We start from the raw sequence: 18,586 nt of genomic DNA, 5'->3' as shown, positions 1-18,586 counted from the left end.
CTCTGCCTGCAAGATCCCAGCATGTCTGTTTCCAGAGTAGAAATGCCATAAGGGGTCTGCCTACCTCCTGCTACAGAACATGTGACCTTGGCCAGGCAGGGAGAGGAGACAAACACCTACCTTTCTTCCGCTTGAGTTTGCGCTTTCGCTGCTTGTTGACAAAGCAGGCAGCCAGGGTGCTGAAGAGGATGGCTGCCGCCAGGAAGCAGATGGTAGCTACTATCCCAGCCAACACTGGCCGGGCCAGCCCATCATCGGTCAGATCCGGCTGTGGGAAGATGTCTGCAAGGAAAGCCAGAAGCACCCATGGGTCCCGTGCTTGCCAAAGTTTTCCCCACCTCCTCTGATGCTTGGTCCCTAGGGACTTCTCCCTGCAGCAGACAAGGCTGGGCCCTAGCCTCCATACTCAGTTCCAACACGAGCCTTTAAAGAAGTGTAGTGAGAGTCTGGTGCAGCAGTGTGAAAGTTAAGAAAGGGCCAGTCTATGACAGTCAAGTAACTTCCTTGTAGCTTACCATAGCTGCAGCTTCCCATGAGGATAACCACCAGTCATCCTCTGGAACTGTCTTGTCTGTCACTGGGAGTGGATCAAGCACTTCCAAGCATCTTATCCGAACCTCTCATAGTAACTCTGCGATCTAGCTACACACAGAGCCCGTTTCTCTCCATGAAGGCATCAGTGACTGGCTCACTCTAATAGTACCCTAATAGAAGCACAGTCTATTAGAATTTCCAGCCAGGATTCTCTGCCTTCTCCTATGCCATCTACACAGTGAAGACACCTGGGAGATAAAATTCTAACTCAGGGAGAGGACTATTGGAATAGAACCTAGGCACATCTGTCATCTAACTCCTTATAGGACAGGCAGGCGGGCAGCTTCCCACAGCAAGGACCAGCACATCTTGGTCGTGCAGGCTCGAGAAGCAGACTGGAGCTGTAGAAAGGATGAGGTGGGCTCGGTTCTCCTTTCCACAGTTAGAAAAAAAGCCTCACTGTGTGACAGATCCACAGGCCACTTAGTGCCAGGACCAGACCCCTGCTCACTGGACTTTCTATTCTGAAAGAACATCAAAGAATAAGCACTATATTGTGATACGGCTGGCCAGAGTTCAATGCCACATCGATGATGATAATGGATATAAAAAAATCCATATTACACGGATGGGGCCAGAGTCTCAGAGGAGTTAACTTCGGGACTGCTGCTGCTGCCACACAGGACTGCCTGACTACGTGCTTCCTTTACTCTTGGAAATAGACGCAAGGCTACTGACTGAGAACAGTTCACAGAACTGAGCACACAAAACACTCAAGTCGTCTACTTTGGCTCTGGCTGGGATATTTTTCTTTCTGTGTTCTTCCATCTTTCTGTGTCTCTTCCCTGGAGAGAAGCCAAGACAGAAGCAGCTGAGATTTGCTGCTGATGGGAGACAACTTGATTTTACACAAACGCCCCAGGGTGCCTAACATATAAGACAAAAATCACACTCTCCTCTTCCCCAAGTGCCCTCGGCTCCACTTCCTCCTCCCCTCGGCCCACACCAATGCTTCTGTAACTCCAAGAGGCTCCCTATAAGAGCTTTCTGGTCAAGACCCTCGTAAACTGATCTTAGGGGTCTCAGACATGCAGCACCCAAGAAAATGGTGCCTCGGCTGGCTTAATAAACAAGTCCCCATCAAGGACACCACTCTCCTGGAGAGGCTCTCCGCTGTGTTTCAGGAACTCTGGAATGGAGAGAAGACTTGTGGAAATGGGACCAGTGCCAAGAAAAAGAAAGATAAATGGAGAAAATGCTCAAGAGTTGGCTTTATTTAGTCTGGGGGGGGGGAAAAATCTAGGGAGAAGAAGGAAGGAAAACAACACCAAACAACAATTTTCCAAATAAAACCCACATAATTATAAGGAAGCCTATAATAGGCATCCAACAAACACTTGTTGACCTTCTGTATCTCCTCTCTAACTCGTGGTGCCCGCCCCCTTCACAGCATAGCTAGTGTGTAAACACAACATGTACCACACCCAAGACACTCCGAAAAGATCCAGTAGATTTCCTTCCTTGGCTATCTCACAGATGTGAGTTCCACCAGCTCTGCGGTGAGATCAAACGTCACGTGTCATAGAAACACAGACCTGATGGTCTTCAGAAATGGTAGCATGCACAAGGTTTCAACTAGAGTCCTGCTTAAGCTTTCAACCCAGTCAACATGTCCTCCCAAAGGACCCTCATGTGGCTCTGAGGCTTGCATTCTGGTTGTTCTTAGACAATTTTTGGAACCCAAGGTACCTGTGCTGGAGACACCGGCGATGTTGCTGGGCTCGCTGATCAGATCCTGCATGACAGCCAAAACCCGGAACTCATACCAGGTATCCTACAATCCAGGAACAACACCCAGTCAGCTGAGGGGCTGAGGACCACCCCTGACCCTGTACATGATGCCCACAGAACAGGGTACCCAGAACACTGGTCCTAGGGACTGTTTAATGGTGACTGCCCATATTGGGTGACATTATAGTGTACATAGTCCCACCTAGACTCAAGCTATGGGCTATGAGCCATGCATATGAGGCCACCGAGAAAGACTGCAGAGATAGATGCACGGTGAGACCCCTGTGGGAAAGGGGACCTGGGAGGATGACATCAGATCTCTTCTAGCTATGAAACGAGCTGTTTTCTCTCTCAAGAAAAAGAGCCGTTCCTGCTGAAAAGAAGTCCACCAGAAAATAAAAAGAGAATGTGTTTTCTCCCAGGACTCTGAAGAATTAAAACAAGAGTCCTTCGAACCAGCCTACAAGACAACATTTCAAGAGCCTCCTCAGTCCACCCTGACTGGAACCCAAGAAACTGGGGCCTTAAGTCTGCTCAAGGAAAATTATCTATGTAGCACTGGTCCTCCACGCCATTTAAACTAGCTCTGGTCTGGGGACCAATTCCAACCTTTGATAGCAGATTGGAGAGAGTCTAAGACTTGCAGGTAAGGCGGACCAGTTCGAGGCTTGACTCTTTGCAGTGAGGTGAGTCTCTCAATGACCAGTGGCCTTATAAATTTGTCATGACAAATTCCAGAAAAAGGGAATAAGAGACAAAAAAAAAAAAATTAAAGTCCCCACCTGTGACAGATCCTTGGCAAAAAAATCTCCGTCAGTGCCTGGGATGGCATCATCTAGCATTTCCCAGCGCTCCCCAACTCGGAACTCCATGATATAGCGGTCGATGGGGAAGCTGTGGTTGGCAGGAGGGAGCCAGGACAGGAGCACACCCTGCTGGGTCCGGTTGGCTGTGAGGCACCTTGGTGGGGTCACCAGCACCAGGGGTTCTGGAGTTGTAACAGGGAATGCTAGGAGGAAAAGGGAGACGAAAGATGATGGCCAGACTCCAACCTAATGTGGGGAGCGGAACCTAACAAGGCAAGAATTATATTCAGAGTGGCGAGAAGTCAGGGCTGGTGACCCAGAACTCTGACTCTTTTCAGAATAAGACAACTGCACAATGACCAAGCATCTCCTCAGGTACCATGAGGAGAGAGAAGAATCTAGTGAAGGATACAGGTCATGTGCCACGTAACATCTGTTAGCAACATTCCTGATGCCCCACAGAAGTATGGAGCTAAAAACGTCCTATTGGCTAGTAAGAGAGGATTCACCGTAATATGGAACAGCACCTTCCTTGAACATCTAAGGTAACACTAATATGAACAAATTTACAGCTCTTCCAGTCACATAAAGTGCAGCTGTGTACAGTACAGACTGTGTACAACGGCAATGGTGACCCAACCACACACAGGTTATGTCTCTATTTTGCTCTTCTTTGTTTTTTTTTATGGCCAGAGCGTATTCCAGCAATAGAAAAGGTTTCTGATAAAAACATCCCCCTCCCTGCTCCAGCAGCATCAGCTTCATGGACCTCACGTTCACAATATTTCTTGGTGGCATCATTTTCTCATAGTGCCACACCATCTACACAATGACCTCATTGCCTAACAACACACTTTTCAGGTGTGGTTTCCTCTCATGGTTTCCCCACTGCTAAGAGGCACATAACTATATCTTCTGCTCTTAACCCAAGAACCGATGAGTTCCTCTCACTCTACGTGAGTCATACTTTCAATTTGAGCTCAAAATGAAGACCAGTCCAGACTTGGTGGTATATACCTCAACATTTGGGAGGCAGAGATAGGCAGATCATTGTGAGTTCAAGACCAGCTTTGGTCTACAAAGTGAATTCTAAGCTAGGTGTGGCTACTTGAATAGGTGAGAGCCTAACCAGAGGTGAGAGGTGAGCATTTTACTTCTGTTGTCTACATGGCAGAAAGGGGGCTGAAGCCACAACCTTCAGTCTACCTGAGAAGTGCCTGTTTGCCAAGGCACTTGAACCCCAGAAGACACAGCTATAGGTCGACAGTGCAGAAGACTCCCTGTCCCCTTGTAAAATTGCCAGACATTCGCACATGTCATTGAACCCTCCATTCCATCCAAGGGAACAATGGGATAGTGCCAAAACGCCATGACACAGGAACAGGCAGAGCCTCCAGAAGTACATGGCAAATCCTTACTGGGAAATAAAAGAAATGATAGTGGAAACCACTTTGTAAGGTGCTGGCACCCACCAAGCCCTGATGTTAGTTTCATCCCTACTTTCAGCTCTGTCTAGCTAAGATCTGCTGAGAAATAACCCCCGATACACAGCAGCCCAGGGCCTCACCTAAAGTGTTCACAGTGACCACCTCACTGAAGGCGCTGGTTCCCAGCCTGTTCTGGGCCAGGACACTGAACTGGTATGCGGTCTCAGGCTCCAGGCTGTCTACCAGCAACCAGCTGGGGCCCGGTGGTACTGATAAGGACAGCCAGTCGTGGGGCCCAAACTGAGCCCGCTTCATCCTGGCCAAAAGAGAGAGAGAGAGAATGGGGGAGAAGGGGTGGGGTGGGTCACACTGGAGAGAACAGCATGCATGCAAAGTCTTCAAGGGAAAGGCCGTGTAAGTACAAGCATTCCCAGGTTCAAGGGCAGAAAGAGGGAGAGCCAAGGTGGGGCTACCTGCCTGGCTCTGGCTACGCCAACCTTCATGGCACTAGGACATGCCATTGTGGTACATCCCCAGTGAAAACGGTCCCCAGATGGAAATCATGCTGACAATACTGGCCAGATTACCAACTGCATTGTGAGAGGATCCCACTCCAAGTACTACTGTATAAATGGGCTGTCTTGCGAGAATAGGGACACTGGAAATGAGGGTGGGAAGCTGGGCAGTGACATGACTACAGAAGGAACCCAGATGACCTTGGCTGTCTGCCCTACTAGGGAGAGGTGAAAGTAGGACCCAGAGTATCACAGGAAGCTCCAATAAAACCAGTCCAGCTTCTATCATCTAATGATATCCAAGGCATTTAACAAAACTCCCCTGGTTAGGACCAGGGTTCCTAATGCCTTGAAGGCTAGAAGCTGTAACCACAGGGATAATTATAGTGATGGAAAGTAAAGAATGTAGGGGTGAGTTTTCCACTCTTCTTCAATTTCCAATAGGCAAGGAAGCCACCTGCTACAGGTGTAATTCCAGATAACACCACAGGGAGGAGACATTGTCCTGGGCAACTGGCCCACTCTATACAACCCTGAGCAGTACTTAACTGATACCCACAGGTTCCCCACTGGGTTTTAGGACTCACTGCCACTACCAGGTATGACCAATAATGTGGGCTGTCGAAAAAGAAAGTGAAGAGGAGGAGGAAGAAGAGGAGAAAAAAGAAGAGGAGGAGATATAGAAGGAGAAGAGGAAAAGGAAGGAGAAGAGGGGAAAGAGGAAGAAGAGAAAGAAGAGGAAGAAGGAGAAGGTGGAGGAGGAGGAGGAGGAGGAGGAGGAGATATAGAAGAAGAAGAGGAAAAGGAAGGAGAAGAGGGGAAAGAGGAAGAAGAAAAAGAAGAAGAGGAAGAAGGAGAAGGTGGAGGAGGAGGAGGAGGAGGAGGAGAAACTGCAGGAACCAAATATCTGTATAAGTACAATAAGCAAGGGCCATTCAGAAAGAAGGGAAGGCTTCTTCTAGCATGGCAACTGCCCTTCCCTACCAACACAAGTGAGGTCACTTCCTGACCCACACGTCGTACATCCCCCAGGCAGTGGGCATGGGACCCTTCCCTCATTCAGAGGAGCACAGACAAGGCTTGGGAGACTGTTCTGACCAGACCTCCTACTACCTAGCTACACTTCACCCACAGATAACTCAACACTCCAGGAGATGCATTCGGTCTGAGAACTACTAGGTAAATGAAAACCGCCCTCCACCCCACGTGGCTGAAGGCTCTTTCCGAGGTCTACAGTCTGCTTGTTCCTCCTCCCCAGACTCAGAGTGAACTGAAGGAGAAGGAGAGGCAAGGGCCAAAGTGGGAGCACCTGGACCCTGGAGCTTCTGGGCAAGGAACATAATTAAAAGCTAGGCCCTGCACTTTGGGTGCCACTCACTACACTCTGAAGATTAGGAACCTAGAAAAAAAAAATGCAGAGACATAAAAGGAAGGGCCACTAAAAGAAGCCACAGGAAGAGTGGAAGAGAGGACAATTTAAGTTCAAATCAGCATGCTAACCTACAGCGCAACAATACAAGGGTGCACTGACTCCCTTATAGACACACCTAACATCCTTAAGAACTGAAGCACTGCCTAGACCACTTTGCCATTTAGAGAGCTGCCAAGTACAGATCCTAGGCTCCTTGGACCCACCACCCACCCTAGGATGGTATAGGATGGGGCAGAAGGAATGCCCTGCATGGGGCAAGGGAGGAAGAAGCTGAGAGCAAAGCATGCGGGGCTGACTCACAGAGGTCCGTACCAAACTGAGAATGTCTGCTCGTAGCCTCCATCATAGCCTGGCTCCCAGGACACGTTGGCAGTTGTCATGGAGACATGGACCCGGACACTGCCTGGGGCGTGGGGACTGGTACCTGGAGAACAAGGAAGACAGCTCAGACCAAACAGAGCCAAGCTTGTTTGCTAGGTACCCATCATCTTCTTGCAGGAGATCCAGGTGAGGACAAAGCATTGGGTACCAAGATGTATCACATGAGGTGACAGCAGAGAGGGCAGAGTCCCAGGCCCAACCTAGTCCTGATGGGGTCAGAGAGAAAAGCCCACCCACTGCATAGGCGAGTATGTCACCAGCAGGAACACAGGCCAGAGGAAAAACCAGAACCTGATCAAATTCCCATGCATTGTTGAGATTTTTTTTTAATTCCCTTGAGGTCCTGGGAGAAACAAAAAAAAAGTACATCCTCCTTACTAATCTCTAGACACAAGAGACAGCCATGTTCCATACAGCAGCAGTGGGCAGAGGTATGAGGCCAGCTCCTACTGGGTATAAAGGATGTGAGTGGTCAGACTGGCCAGGAGCTCCCCTGATAGACTGTGAAGGACAAGGTGCAGACCACTTCCTTCATAGTCTAAAGTGGCAGTAAAATACTCAGTACTGGCCTTGCATACAACTGTGACTGACAAGCCCCAAAGGCAAAGACTACAAATGTGACAAGTCCTGAGGAATATGGACAAAGAGTTCTAGTCACTTCCTTATACCCCAGTCTATGGACAGGGGTCTGACCCTCAGGCGGCTCAGTGCCTGCCTAAGATGCCACAGTCTGATTGTCATTCATTCTTCTCCTTCCAGTCCCCACAACAGGAAAAACATGGACCCTGACCCTCCCTGCCAGAGCCTCTTGAGGTCAAGGGTTTCAAGTTGTCATCCCCAGTGTGACTTAGGAAAGGCATCTGCAGAGTGAGAAAAATCACCCCAGTTGGCCCACTCAACCACGTACCGATGACAGTGAGGTGGGTGCTGGCAGTGATGCTTGTGACCACATTGGTGGCAACACATTCCCACTCCCCGTGGTCCTCCTTACTCAGGGCACGAAACTGGAGACTCCCGCTGGGCAGTGCGTTGTGCTTGCTTCTGCTGGGCTTCCCTACCTTAGCCAGACAAGGAGCAGGGAAGAGGACGGGAGCAGGGATTCAGTTTAAGGAACAAGTGCTCACACTCAGGAGCCTAAGGAGAACGAAGATGCTGGGCTAATCCCTGAGCCCACTGCCAACACCCCGCCACTATCCACTAACGTTGCCTCCCCTCCTAAATTCTAGCCTGTCCACAGTTGCAAGAGCTTCAAAGCCCAGGTACCTTCCTCCAGGTGATGACAGGGAAGGGGTCCCCTGCAGCTGCACAGGGGATGAGAAGCTCCCGGCCAGCCTCCTGCCTGTACTCCCAGCCGGGTAGCACCGTGAAATACGGGGGGTCCTAATGAAAGCACAGAGATGGGTATAAAGGGCTGGCCACAGGAACACTGCCTACCATGGGGCCATGCGCAGTCCTGTGGACTCACCTTCAGGACAAGCCGTGCAGGAGCGGACTGGCCCATGGTCCCCAAAGTGTTGTAAGGCACACAGGTGTAAGTGCCAAGAGCCTCCTCTGTGGCCTCCTCAATGCGAATAGAGCCATCCTCCATCAAGGTCCAACCCAGGTTCTGCCAAAAATAGATGAAAGAGCAGGGAACCATGGTCAGGACACAGGCACTGCACCCCGGCCACTTCCAGGCAGGGTTTGTGCTGGGCTAGACCAAGCATAGGACAGAATAGCAGCTCAGCGGTGCTGGCATCCCCTGTGGGCATGGAGCACAGCCAAACTCCTGCCAGATCGTTGCTCTTTGTTTGCCTAGGCTCTTTAGGAGGAGTGGGGTTGGCAGAGAACCAGAGCACAGAGGCAGCATCTTTATTGTCAGAAGGATGCTCATTCGGAAGTCCATCATGCCCCTCACTCACCTTCTCTACCTGCAGGGGCCGGCCATCCTTATTCCACTTCACCACAGTAGCAGGTGGCTCTGCATCCACAGGACAGCGGATATAGCCATGGATTCCCACGGGCACATAAATTACAGGGGGCATGTTGAGGACACGGGCTGGGTCTGTGAAAGGGGGAGTGTGGGAAAACATGAAAAGCCAGGTGAGCAATCAAGGCAGAAGGTGAGTTGGTGCACAAACCCCATTCCTTTGCAAAGGAACCTTTACACCTACTAGTTGAGATTCTCAGTGTTCAACATGGTGCTAGGAGCCAGGGTCAGCATGGTAAGACCAAATCTCTAGCACCATGCACAGCAGGCTCAGGGAAGCTGTGTACTTCTTTCATCTGTCCAGTTTGCTATGCTCTTAAGAAACTTAGGATGTTGAAGAACGCTTGGAGACACTCAGAGGCATATTTTAAACTGCCCTGGCCGTTGGGATATGGAAATGGCTCTCATTACAGACTTTACCCCAGCCCTGCCAAGCCAACAATGACCACGCACTTCTCCAACTGCTTTGTATCCTAAACCAAAAGTGCATTGTCAGTTCTATGCATGATGCTGTCCCAAGCATAATGGTGGGTATTCCTTGTGCTGGGAGTCTGACCTCCCTTGGCCTCCATATTCCACCCGTCTCTGCAGTTAAAGTTAAAACCTATCATGGCCCAAGAACAGATGGAAGAGGTCCTGTAGCCCTGTGCTGAAAGTTAAATCATCTCTTCTCATTTCTCCCCAGGACACCTCGGGCTACAAAGGAGAAACATCCAGAGCTAAGAAGGGCTGAGATGAATGAGCTCGCTGGTGCCTTTCAAGCACTGAGTTCTTCAGAGAACAGCCTTATATAAATACCAGGCCCAGTTATATATTTAGATGTAGCTTCCAACTTTTGTATGATAGTCTCTCTCTCTCTCTCTCTCTCTCTCTCTCTCTCTCTCTCTCTCTCTCTCTCTCTCTCTCCCTCTCAATTCCTCCAAGGTTTTCAAAGAGTTTATGAATGGGAAATACTCTGAACCCTGCTCTTTAGCAGAGATAAAGATCCTTGTCTCACCCACCTATAAATCTCAAGTCCCTGGATTCTCTTTGAAGGGAAGAGGGGGGCATGTAAAAGGGACAAATGGGAGTGGGTGCTGGTGCTGAGGAGAGCCAGAGAAACCAAAACGCCTCTGTAAGAGAACAGTTCCCGGAGCTCCAAGGATGAAGCCTTCATCTCAGTTGGCCTGCTGTCCTTCTGAAGGCTGGTCCCTGTTGGCTTGACCCCTCCTGCATCATTGTCACCTTCTAGAGCGTATGGCACTGCCTACACCCAGCTCAGAGGCAGAGGCACACCTGCAAGGTGAAGCTGCCCCTTCCCTGTAGCCCTTCCATTCCAGTGCCGAATGAGCATGTTCCTACTACAGGTCCAGGAGGATAAACCCAGTATGCAGGGCATACCAGCTCACAAAAGTCAAGAGCTTGCACCACAGCACGCTACAAATCCTTCTGAACTGTCAGGAGTACAAGAGAGCTGAGGCCTTTGCTTCCCCCAGGAAAGTCGTCCCACAGAACTGAGAAGGCAGACAGCATGAGGAGTGAGGTGAGACATAGAAAGCTCAACATAGCTTCACCACTGTGGCCTTGCCTGTACACAACAGACCCTTGCAGACACTCAGACCTGCACAGCCATCAGGGAGCACTTCCATGGCCACCAGCTGTTCCTCTACTTGTCCTCAGCTCAAGAGCTTGGCTTAGACTGTCCTGCTACATTCTTCACCCCTGCCACTCCATGTCCTTGGATGTATGTCCTTCTCCCACACCAGCGTTCTAATAGCGGGGGATCTGTCACCTATAACAACAACCTACAGCCTTCATTGTCTGGGTGACAGGGCCATCCATAACTCAAAAGGAAAACATTAATCTTCATTACCCATTTCCCTATCTGACTCTGTCACAATGTCCAGCTTGTCACAGGGTGGGTGGAAAAGCTAATGGCACCTAAATATTAACACTAAGTGGCATCTCAGGCTCACAAAGGAGCCCTTTATGGGTCTGGCTGAACAACAGTTCAGTCCTTTGAGTCTCGTAGCCCCAGAGCACAGGGGCTAGGTAGGCAGAAGGAGCCAAGTATAGAAGCAGACCAAATCACCCAGAAAGGTCCTGTTCCTTTCAGTGCACAGTGTTTACACGTGCAAAAGAAGAGTACAACGGGGAGAGAAACTAACCTTGGAAAGACACCCAGGAAAAAGTGCCCAGCAGAAACTAGTTCAAGGTCCAGGTATGAACCAGTACTCTATAACATAAGGACCACCATTCTGAATGATAAATGTTCAGAGCTAAGGTCTATTTATCCTTGAACCTGATCTAAGCTTGAGTCAATGAACTGGCTAACACCCAGTGATGACCAGCCCACAGAAGACCTCTGCTGATGACCGTTGACTCTATTGGCCAGGGTGATCATGGCCTCCTCTGGAGCCATCTTTATTCCTCCTTCAAACATTCCTCTAGACCTCAGAAAGATGTTGGGTCTTCAATTTGCACCAACTAGAATGCCCAGAACCCTCTTCCCTCACCCCTACTCACACTGCACAGTCAGGTATGCTGAGGCAGAGGGAGAACGCCCCAGGCTGTTGCTAGGGACACAGGTATACTTCCCAGCATCCTCTGGCTTCACTCGGAAGATGATCAGTGTCCCATCAATCAGGATCCGCACCCTTAGCTTCAGGTCACTGCAAAACAGTGACAAGCAGACAAGGAGAGGGATGTTGGCAGAAATACAAGGAAAGTAGCAATGAGTCCCTTCACCTCCCCTAGAGGGTTCCCAGGCAATGCCAGGGCCCCTCTCTCAAGGAAGGGGCCTGTGGGGACCCATGTGAGAGGGTTGGAGCAGGGTGCTGCTCACTTCTGGAAGTAGACGTTCTCATCCTGCCAGTACCAGGTGTAGGTGAGGTTGCCGGGATACGCCTCTGCCCTGCAGGTAAGCAGAGCATCCTGGGAGATGTTGACGGTGATGTTCTCAGGAGGGGAAACAATGAAGGGAGGCCCTGGGGAGAACAGGAATAAACATCACCTCTCCTGACTGGGAGGGCTACCATGCCAGGCTTCCCAGGATGCTCTGGGATGCTCAAGATGAGGAGTCCAGGCATCAGAGCCCAGGCGGTCATTACGGAGATGCTTCCGGCTGTTGTGAGGCTCAGGCACCCTTCTGTACCACATCTGTAACTGCTCCATGACCTCCAGACCAACTATCTATCACTTCCATACACCTTTACTGCCCGACACTCTCTAACAGAGCTCAGGCCAGAAGGTACAGGACTGATCTTGTCTCTAAGTAGACAGAACCTTGTACAGAGGTTCAGAAGGCCACTCAGAAGCAGGGACTGGGGAACAAAGAGTCAAAATCTAGCAAGCCTTGGGACTAATAGGCCAGACCTCAGCACTACTGAGCTTTGGCCCTCCCTCGGAGGTATGCTACCTCCCACTGTCTGCCTCAGTTCCTGCTCAGCACTCAGAGGCCACTGGACAGTGTCACCACAGTCACCCTGCCAACTAGACACAACGGCCCTTAACTCCCGCCATCACTCCAGAATGCAGAGGGTAAGGAGGCAGAGACCCCTTCCTGGCACCCTGCCCACCCTGGACAGCGAGTGCTCAGCTTTTTCTAGGGCACTCTGGTACCAGACAGAACAAGCCAACTTCTCACAGCTAACTACAGAAGCCAGTTCTACTCAATGTCCCTGATACTGTTTAAATGTCTAGCTTGGGAGCTAGAGAGATGGCTCTGTGGCTTAGAGCACTGACCGCCCTTCCAGAGGACCTGGGTTCAATTCCCAGCATCCACAGGACAGCTAACACCTGTCTGTGACTCTAGTTTTGAAAGTTCTGACACCCTCACACAGACAGACACACACACAGGCACAACACCAGTGATCATAAAAATAAAATTTTAAAGAATATGGAAAACAAACTCAGGTGCTTGAATTATAGTCCTATCTTTACAAATACATATTGTCACTGATGGACAGATGACCCAAGTGTGTTTCCTCTCTGAGGAAGGTAGAGGGAGACATGGTAGAAATGCTCTCTCAGTGAGAAAATAAAAATGGCTCAACACGGTCCCTGTCTCCCTGCCACACCACGAAATACCCTTTACCCAGCTGACCAAGGTGAGAGACATGGTAAGTGATATACGTGAGACAGTCCCCACCCAGCTCTTCTACCACCCCCAATGGGGCAGGCTGTGCCCTGAGAAAAACATTCTCCATGATTCAAAAGGCCTGGAAGCCTCTGGCAGAGTTCCAGAGATAAAGAGGCTGAAAAAGTCCCCCTACCTTGTACAAGCAGATGGGTTGTGTGCACAGCCTCACCCTGGATGCTATACGCTCGGCAGGTATAGGCGCCTCTGTCCTCCCGACTGACTGACGTCACCGTTAGGCTACCGTCACTCACCTGGGGGCACAGAAAGGACCCAATATCAACCTGTGGACCTCACAGGGATGCCTCTTAAGTGAAAAGATGAGCTCTGAGAAGCTGGAAAGGTCTTCGGGTCTCATGTACAAGGAGAACAAGGGCCTCCCTACAAGAAGCAGCTGGATGTCATGAGGTTGCCTACCTCCGCCCTGGGCCTGCACCCATACCATCAGAGGCCAGCTGCATTTGATGGGATATGAACAGGGAAAGGATGAGGGACAGTGATTGTGATACCCAGGTGAGAGCTGCACTCACCTGGTACTTTCCACTAGCACCGAGGAGGGTCCCTTCCTTGAGCCAGGTGACGATGGGCTTAGGGTTCCCAAAAGCAGTGCAAGTCATGGTAATACTTCCACCTTCCTTGGCCTCGATGTACTGGGGGGGTGTTTCTGTAAAGGTGGGAGGGGCTGCAAAGGACAGCAGGAAAGTGAGAGATGGACTCCAACGACTAGTGCAGAACTCTGCTGTATGCAAGAACAACGGATCAAGAACAAAAGTGTAGAAACTCCTACCCAAAATATCACTGAGATAGGGAGATCTTAAACCTACTGATTCTCCTCTCCCGTGAACTGAAGTCCAAATAATAGCCCATCCTGTTTGGATTATCAGCTGTTAAAACAATCAGCACCCAGTGCCTGGGCTGCTTGCAGAGACAATCTGGTCAACTTTGGACCTTCTCTCAGTCTGACTAGCTCTGAATTCTATGCTCATCTGACTGAACGTAGCTCCTACCCAGTGAAGCTTCCCACTATTGCGAAGCTGCCATGATCAGCGCTAGAAACAAGACATAAACAACGCTGAAGAATTTTCCACCTCCCTTCAGGATTACCACACTGCACAGAGCCTCCCACTTCCTGTATCCAGTTCCACCAAGTCCATTCATTTGCAGATTTCCTGACAGTCCCACCAAGGCCTAATACAGGCCCCAGGCTAAGGATGCACAGTCTAACTTTCACCTCATTCTACACACAGGAAAAAACTCCCTCCTACCTGCCTCCTGCAAGTAGTGAATTCTACAGGCTTCTACCTTCTTAATTCTCCCCTGATTACGTGAGAGGTTATCCTCTCTCATGCACTGAAGGTGTGATTAATATTCTATCCTGTTTGGATAATCTGCTTTTATGAAACTCTTTGCCTTTGCTGAGCTGCTTATAGAGACTGGTCAACTTTAACCTCTTAGACTATTGGTTCCATGGTCTTCCAAAATGACAATTCTGAATATCAACACCAAAGCCAGCACTACCAGGATAACCTATTCTGGGTTCTGCCCAAGGGCCATGCTCAAGTACTAGCCTGGCACATAATCTCAGGCTAGTTTCTCAGACTCTCTGGGCTTTATCTAATCCTCTTCCCTCTAGAACTGATGTGGGCAGTAAATGCGATGAAGTTTATGAAAGGTCTTGTGAACAATGCAGACTAACACTCACAGAAAACTCTGATTTCTGCCACCAGCACAGTCACTGTCATCCCTGGGAGCTTTGGTCTGAAGACTAAGGAAAAGCCTCAGAAAGGCTCCTCTCACAGCACAGCTCTTCTGTGTCTCCCCTGCAGCAAGAGCTTCCAACCTCAGCACCATCCATTCACAGAGCTCTCGCTCACCTGGAACTCTATATCCAGATCCTATTTCTGTGCTTCATGTGAGCAGGTGGCTTTCCCTAGTTCCACTGAACACTTAAGTGTCCTGTAGCTCAACCAACATTTCCTGAATGGAAGAATGAACGAAATAAACAAATGAATGAAGGCCTACAACATACACATCTATAGTCCAACATAAATGCAAGTACATACATCTTCTGAGAGGCAAGACCATGGAGGGCCACCTTGGCTTCTACTCTCCAGTGCCCTTAACTGGTGAGTGTGTAAGGACACTTGGAACTACAGGATAAACAAAGAAGTACACTTTTTCACACAAAGCACACATCCTCAAGAAAGCCAGTGTTCAGAAAGACACTAAGCACAAGGATGACAGTTCCTCCCAAGTCGTTGTGAAGGTGTCCTGGGACTCCAGGCACTGAAAATGTACACACATACCAGAGTCCACATTCACCCACCCTGCCCCCAAAAGTCAGTTAACTCAACCACAGCCTCAATTACCTCGGTGTCAAGCTTAAAAGAAAAGATAATAAATTAAATTATGTCCTGAAGTGACAAATTAATTACTAATTACATAATTACTTTATTATTTAGGTGCTAATCAGGAACGTACTTTGAACAATTTCAAGTTTTCAGGAAAATAATGGTTTGACTCTCAATTATTTACTGAATTATGTGTTAGCTTGCCAGCTGCATTTCCAGGCTTAATTCCTCTTGCAAGCTCCCTATAATTAATAGCGCAGGTTAGAAATAAGCTGGCCTCTCCTCCAAGCCATGTACCAGACCTAAAGCAAGACTTGGCTTGGACTTTGGAGGTATTTTACATGCAATAAAGGAATAATTAAAATTGTTTCCACCCAACCAACCAGTCTTCAAAGAAAACATGGGGAAAGAATGAGATAATCTGTTCTAACTCCTATTTTTGTTCAGGCCTTTCTATTCCCAAAGGTACCCCTGTCACAAAACACCCGACACTATCCATTCTGACTATACATTCTGTTCTCACTGCCTCTTTCTGATCCAGAATGGAAATATTTGCATGGAAAGGAATTATGGAGGAGTGGAAATGTGGGCTGGGTGGGAGCTCTCTCTCGTGCAGGATTCTGGTCAGCCTCTTCCAGGTCTGCTCCTGGGTAAGGACAACCTGCTCTCTGCTAAGGCCTTGTACTCAAGTGCTGGAGAAGGTGGTTGCTCAGCCTCAGTGATCTGCCTAGTCCTTACACATCCACAGCCTACTTGCACCCCCTAACTAAAGTGCTCTCCTCCTTTGGGCTCCCAAATTTGGTGGTTCCTCTAGTGAAGGACCCTTGCCACCTCGTTCTCTGCTTTTGCCTAAGTCCCTTCCTGACCAGGATTCTGGGTGGAGGCCCTTTTCTCAGAAACACTTTTCTTACTTAGTGCTCCCAAAGTCACAAGGCAATCATTTCTTGACATGACTGGCAGACGCGAACGCCAACATTGGCTCATGTCCCCTTCCTGACACCCAGAACCTTCCACAGAGAGGACATTGGGAAATATGTCTTACGTGGGTAATATTAGTTAGATTCATGGGGAACTTTAAAGGACCAAAGTCCTTGGAGTCTTCTAGCTAGCTATCCCTGCCACCCACGTTTTGATCTGCTTGCCCTTTATCTTCCTGCTGTGAAAAATGTGGCTGCAGCCTTGCCCGTAACTACCCTCAGATAATTAGTGCTCAAGACACAATCTCACACAGTAGTCCATGGAACCTTGCAACACCCTACAAACAGGCTCTTTCTGAAGAAACTGAAACTCATAGTTTCCACTTAACTGTTCCCTGTGACTTAATATGCAATGGGTTCAACAAATAAGCCACATCTTGGACAGGTTTTGATCCACATCTATTCTACTATGAGAAATTAAAAATGCCTAAGGAATCAACTCATGCAAACAAAGACAATAGCCAGTAGAACATAAGCTGCCAACCTCCCTGAACATGATTCTTGGCTGCGTAGCTGGTGTCTGGGTTCCTGGAATAGTTACTATCAATCAGGATGATGTGAGAGATAGGCCACACCTCAAAACGCTATCAGGAAATAGGAAAAGGCACACAGAGGCAGGAGGGGATGTGTGGGAGGGGGGTGATTGAGAGAGAGAAAGAGAAGGTGGGGAGATGCAGAATCTCCTGGCTTGGTTCTCCATCATGAATGGCCCAAGCAACAAATCTCCCCTCTGAGTTTTGCTTAGAAGATTTTCTTGGGCCCCGGTGACAGGAGTTTTCCCTGAGCATACAACAGTTGGATCAAAGAGTCCCTCAAAAGTTGGCTGCTGCTAGAGAAACTCCACACAACATTTAAAATCTGCCTTCAACAGTGGCATCAGCAAGCTCATAGTGACTGCCCCGCTTCTGACCTTGGGCCACTGACTTTAATGTGTCCTGCAATGTAGGCCAACAACTCTGGATAAAATAATCTTTCCCGGGGCTGAGAATGTGTCTGATCTGTACAAGACCCTGGATTTGATTTGCCAGCTCTGAAAATATATGTATTTATTTTTTAAGAAAAAAACTAAAATACTCTGTTCTTCCCCAGACTCTGGGCAGGCTCTCAGACCCAGAGAGAGTGTGTAAGTCTTACCCAACCCCACTGGAAAGCGGAGACTGGACCATTCTTCAGGGTAAAGCTAGCTCGAGAGAAATTTCTAGTCCAAGGGCATCAATTCTTCTTTTCCGGCTACGGCATCTATCACCCCAGGCTTACACTGGATGCAGTGCATCTCAGCATGTTTGCTATTAAAACGTCATCCTGTGTGAAGTCCCTAAGATCACTGCCACTGTGCACCCCGGACACCCCAGCCTACACCAAGCCTGGAGCTCAGCAAGCTTGCTCAGTTCTCCCTGCCCTAGTCAGACACTTGAAAAGTATCTGTGCATAGCACAATCCATTTAACATGAGCTATAAATAACTGACAGCCATTAAAACAGTTCCTCTTCCCAGGATTCTCACGTTTTATTAGCTGGTGAACCCCGTTCAAGCAGGAAATGGGTCTGAGTTTACTCAACGGTATTTACCTATCAGCTGGTGTAGGGCTAGGAAGTTAACAGACCCTTGGTACTTATTACCCAAATAAATGCCATCACAGTGAGAAAGTAAGCGAGCAGCCTAGAAAGACTCAGGCTGATGTTCAAGGAACTCCACCTGTGAAGAGGCACATCCTGGGCGAGCAGAGTCAGCTGAGGCTAGAAAATGACACCAATACTGGCTAATCTAAAACTCCTGGTTCCCAGAAGCAGATTCCAGCCTTCTCTGGAGGAACGAAGCTGGGACCCTGCACACAGGGAACCTGCTGCTTCAACTCACTCAACTAACCCATGAATTCCAGGAACATATCGAAGGTGTGTAAAGGAGACACTAACCAAGATCTTATGGGACCAGGGCTTACTGGGGCTCCTCTCAGTAGAGGAACTTCCTCCAGAGTGGGCCGCAGAGGTCATCTTATTCGGCAATTCCCAAGAAAGATTTCCATACCGTTAATGGTGAGATGAACCCAGCTGCCGTTGTGGAAAGTGTCATACTGCTGGTCCAGCATGAGAACTTTACACTCGTACCAGCCCTGGTCCTCAGAGCGCACCTGCTCCAGCCGCAGAGACGCTTTATCATGAAGACTGGCCCGGCCTGGGAGAACACAGTAGACAAAGCCCAGTGAAGCATCAAGCCAAGTCATCAGAGCCAATCTATGAGCTTTCTTACTCCCCCAGCCAAAGACAAAGGAACCCATCATAACCTTCA

The 18,586-nt window shown here is 49.1% G+C and overlaps 1 protein-coding gene across 2 annotated transcripts in view; it reads right to left on the bottom strand.

The window, feature by feature from the left end:
* Nucleotides 1-18,586, bottom strand: part of IGSF9B (immunoglobulin superfamily member 9B) — a gene marked incomplete at both ends in the record, with an annotated part of 44,687 nt that overhangs the window by 14,321 nt on the left and 11,780 nt on the right. The window contains 14 exons of one of the 2 annotated variants that reach the window (XM_080930506.1): nt 121-282; nt 2,284-2,368; nt 3,108-3,334; nt 4,699-4,874; nt 6,806-6,929; nt 7,794-7,944; nt 8,150-8,266; nt 8,352-8,492; nt 8,788-8,930; nt 11,361-11,506; nt 11,680-11,821; nt 13,109-13,226; nt 13,503-13,654; nt 18,326-18,472. In XM_080930506.1, coding sequence (XP_080786632.1) covers nt 121-282; nt 2,284-2,368; nt 3,108-3,334; nt 4,699-4,874; nt 6,806-6,929; nt 7,794-7,944; nt 8,150-8,266; nt 8,352-8,492; nt 8,788-8,930; nt 11,361-11,506; nt 11,680-11,821; nt 13,109-13,226; nt 13,503-13,654; nt 18,326-18,472 — 2,031 coding nt within the window. The remainder of the gene's footprint in view (nt 1-120; nt 283-2,283; nt 2,369-3,107; nt 3,335-4,698; nt 4,875-6,805; nt 6,930-7,793; nt 7,945-8,149; nt 8,267-8,351; nt 8,493-8,787; nt 8,931-11,360; nt 11,507-11,679; nt 11,822-13,108; nt 13,227-13,502; nt 13,655-18,325; nt 18,473-18,586) is intronic. The other variant, XM_080930507.1, reaches the window with a different exon arrangement.

This window comes from Micromys minutus (genome assembly GCF_963924665.1).
Source record: "Micromys minutus genome assembly, chromosome: 16".
In the NCBI taxonomy this organism is placed as follows: Eukaryota; Metazoa; Chordata; class Mammalia; order Rodentia; family Muridae; genus Micromys; species Micromys minutus.
This window is presented reverse-complemented; position numbering and strand designations above follow the sequence as displayed.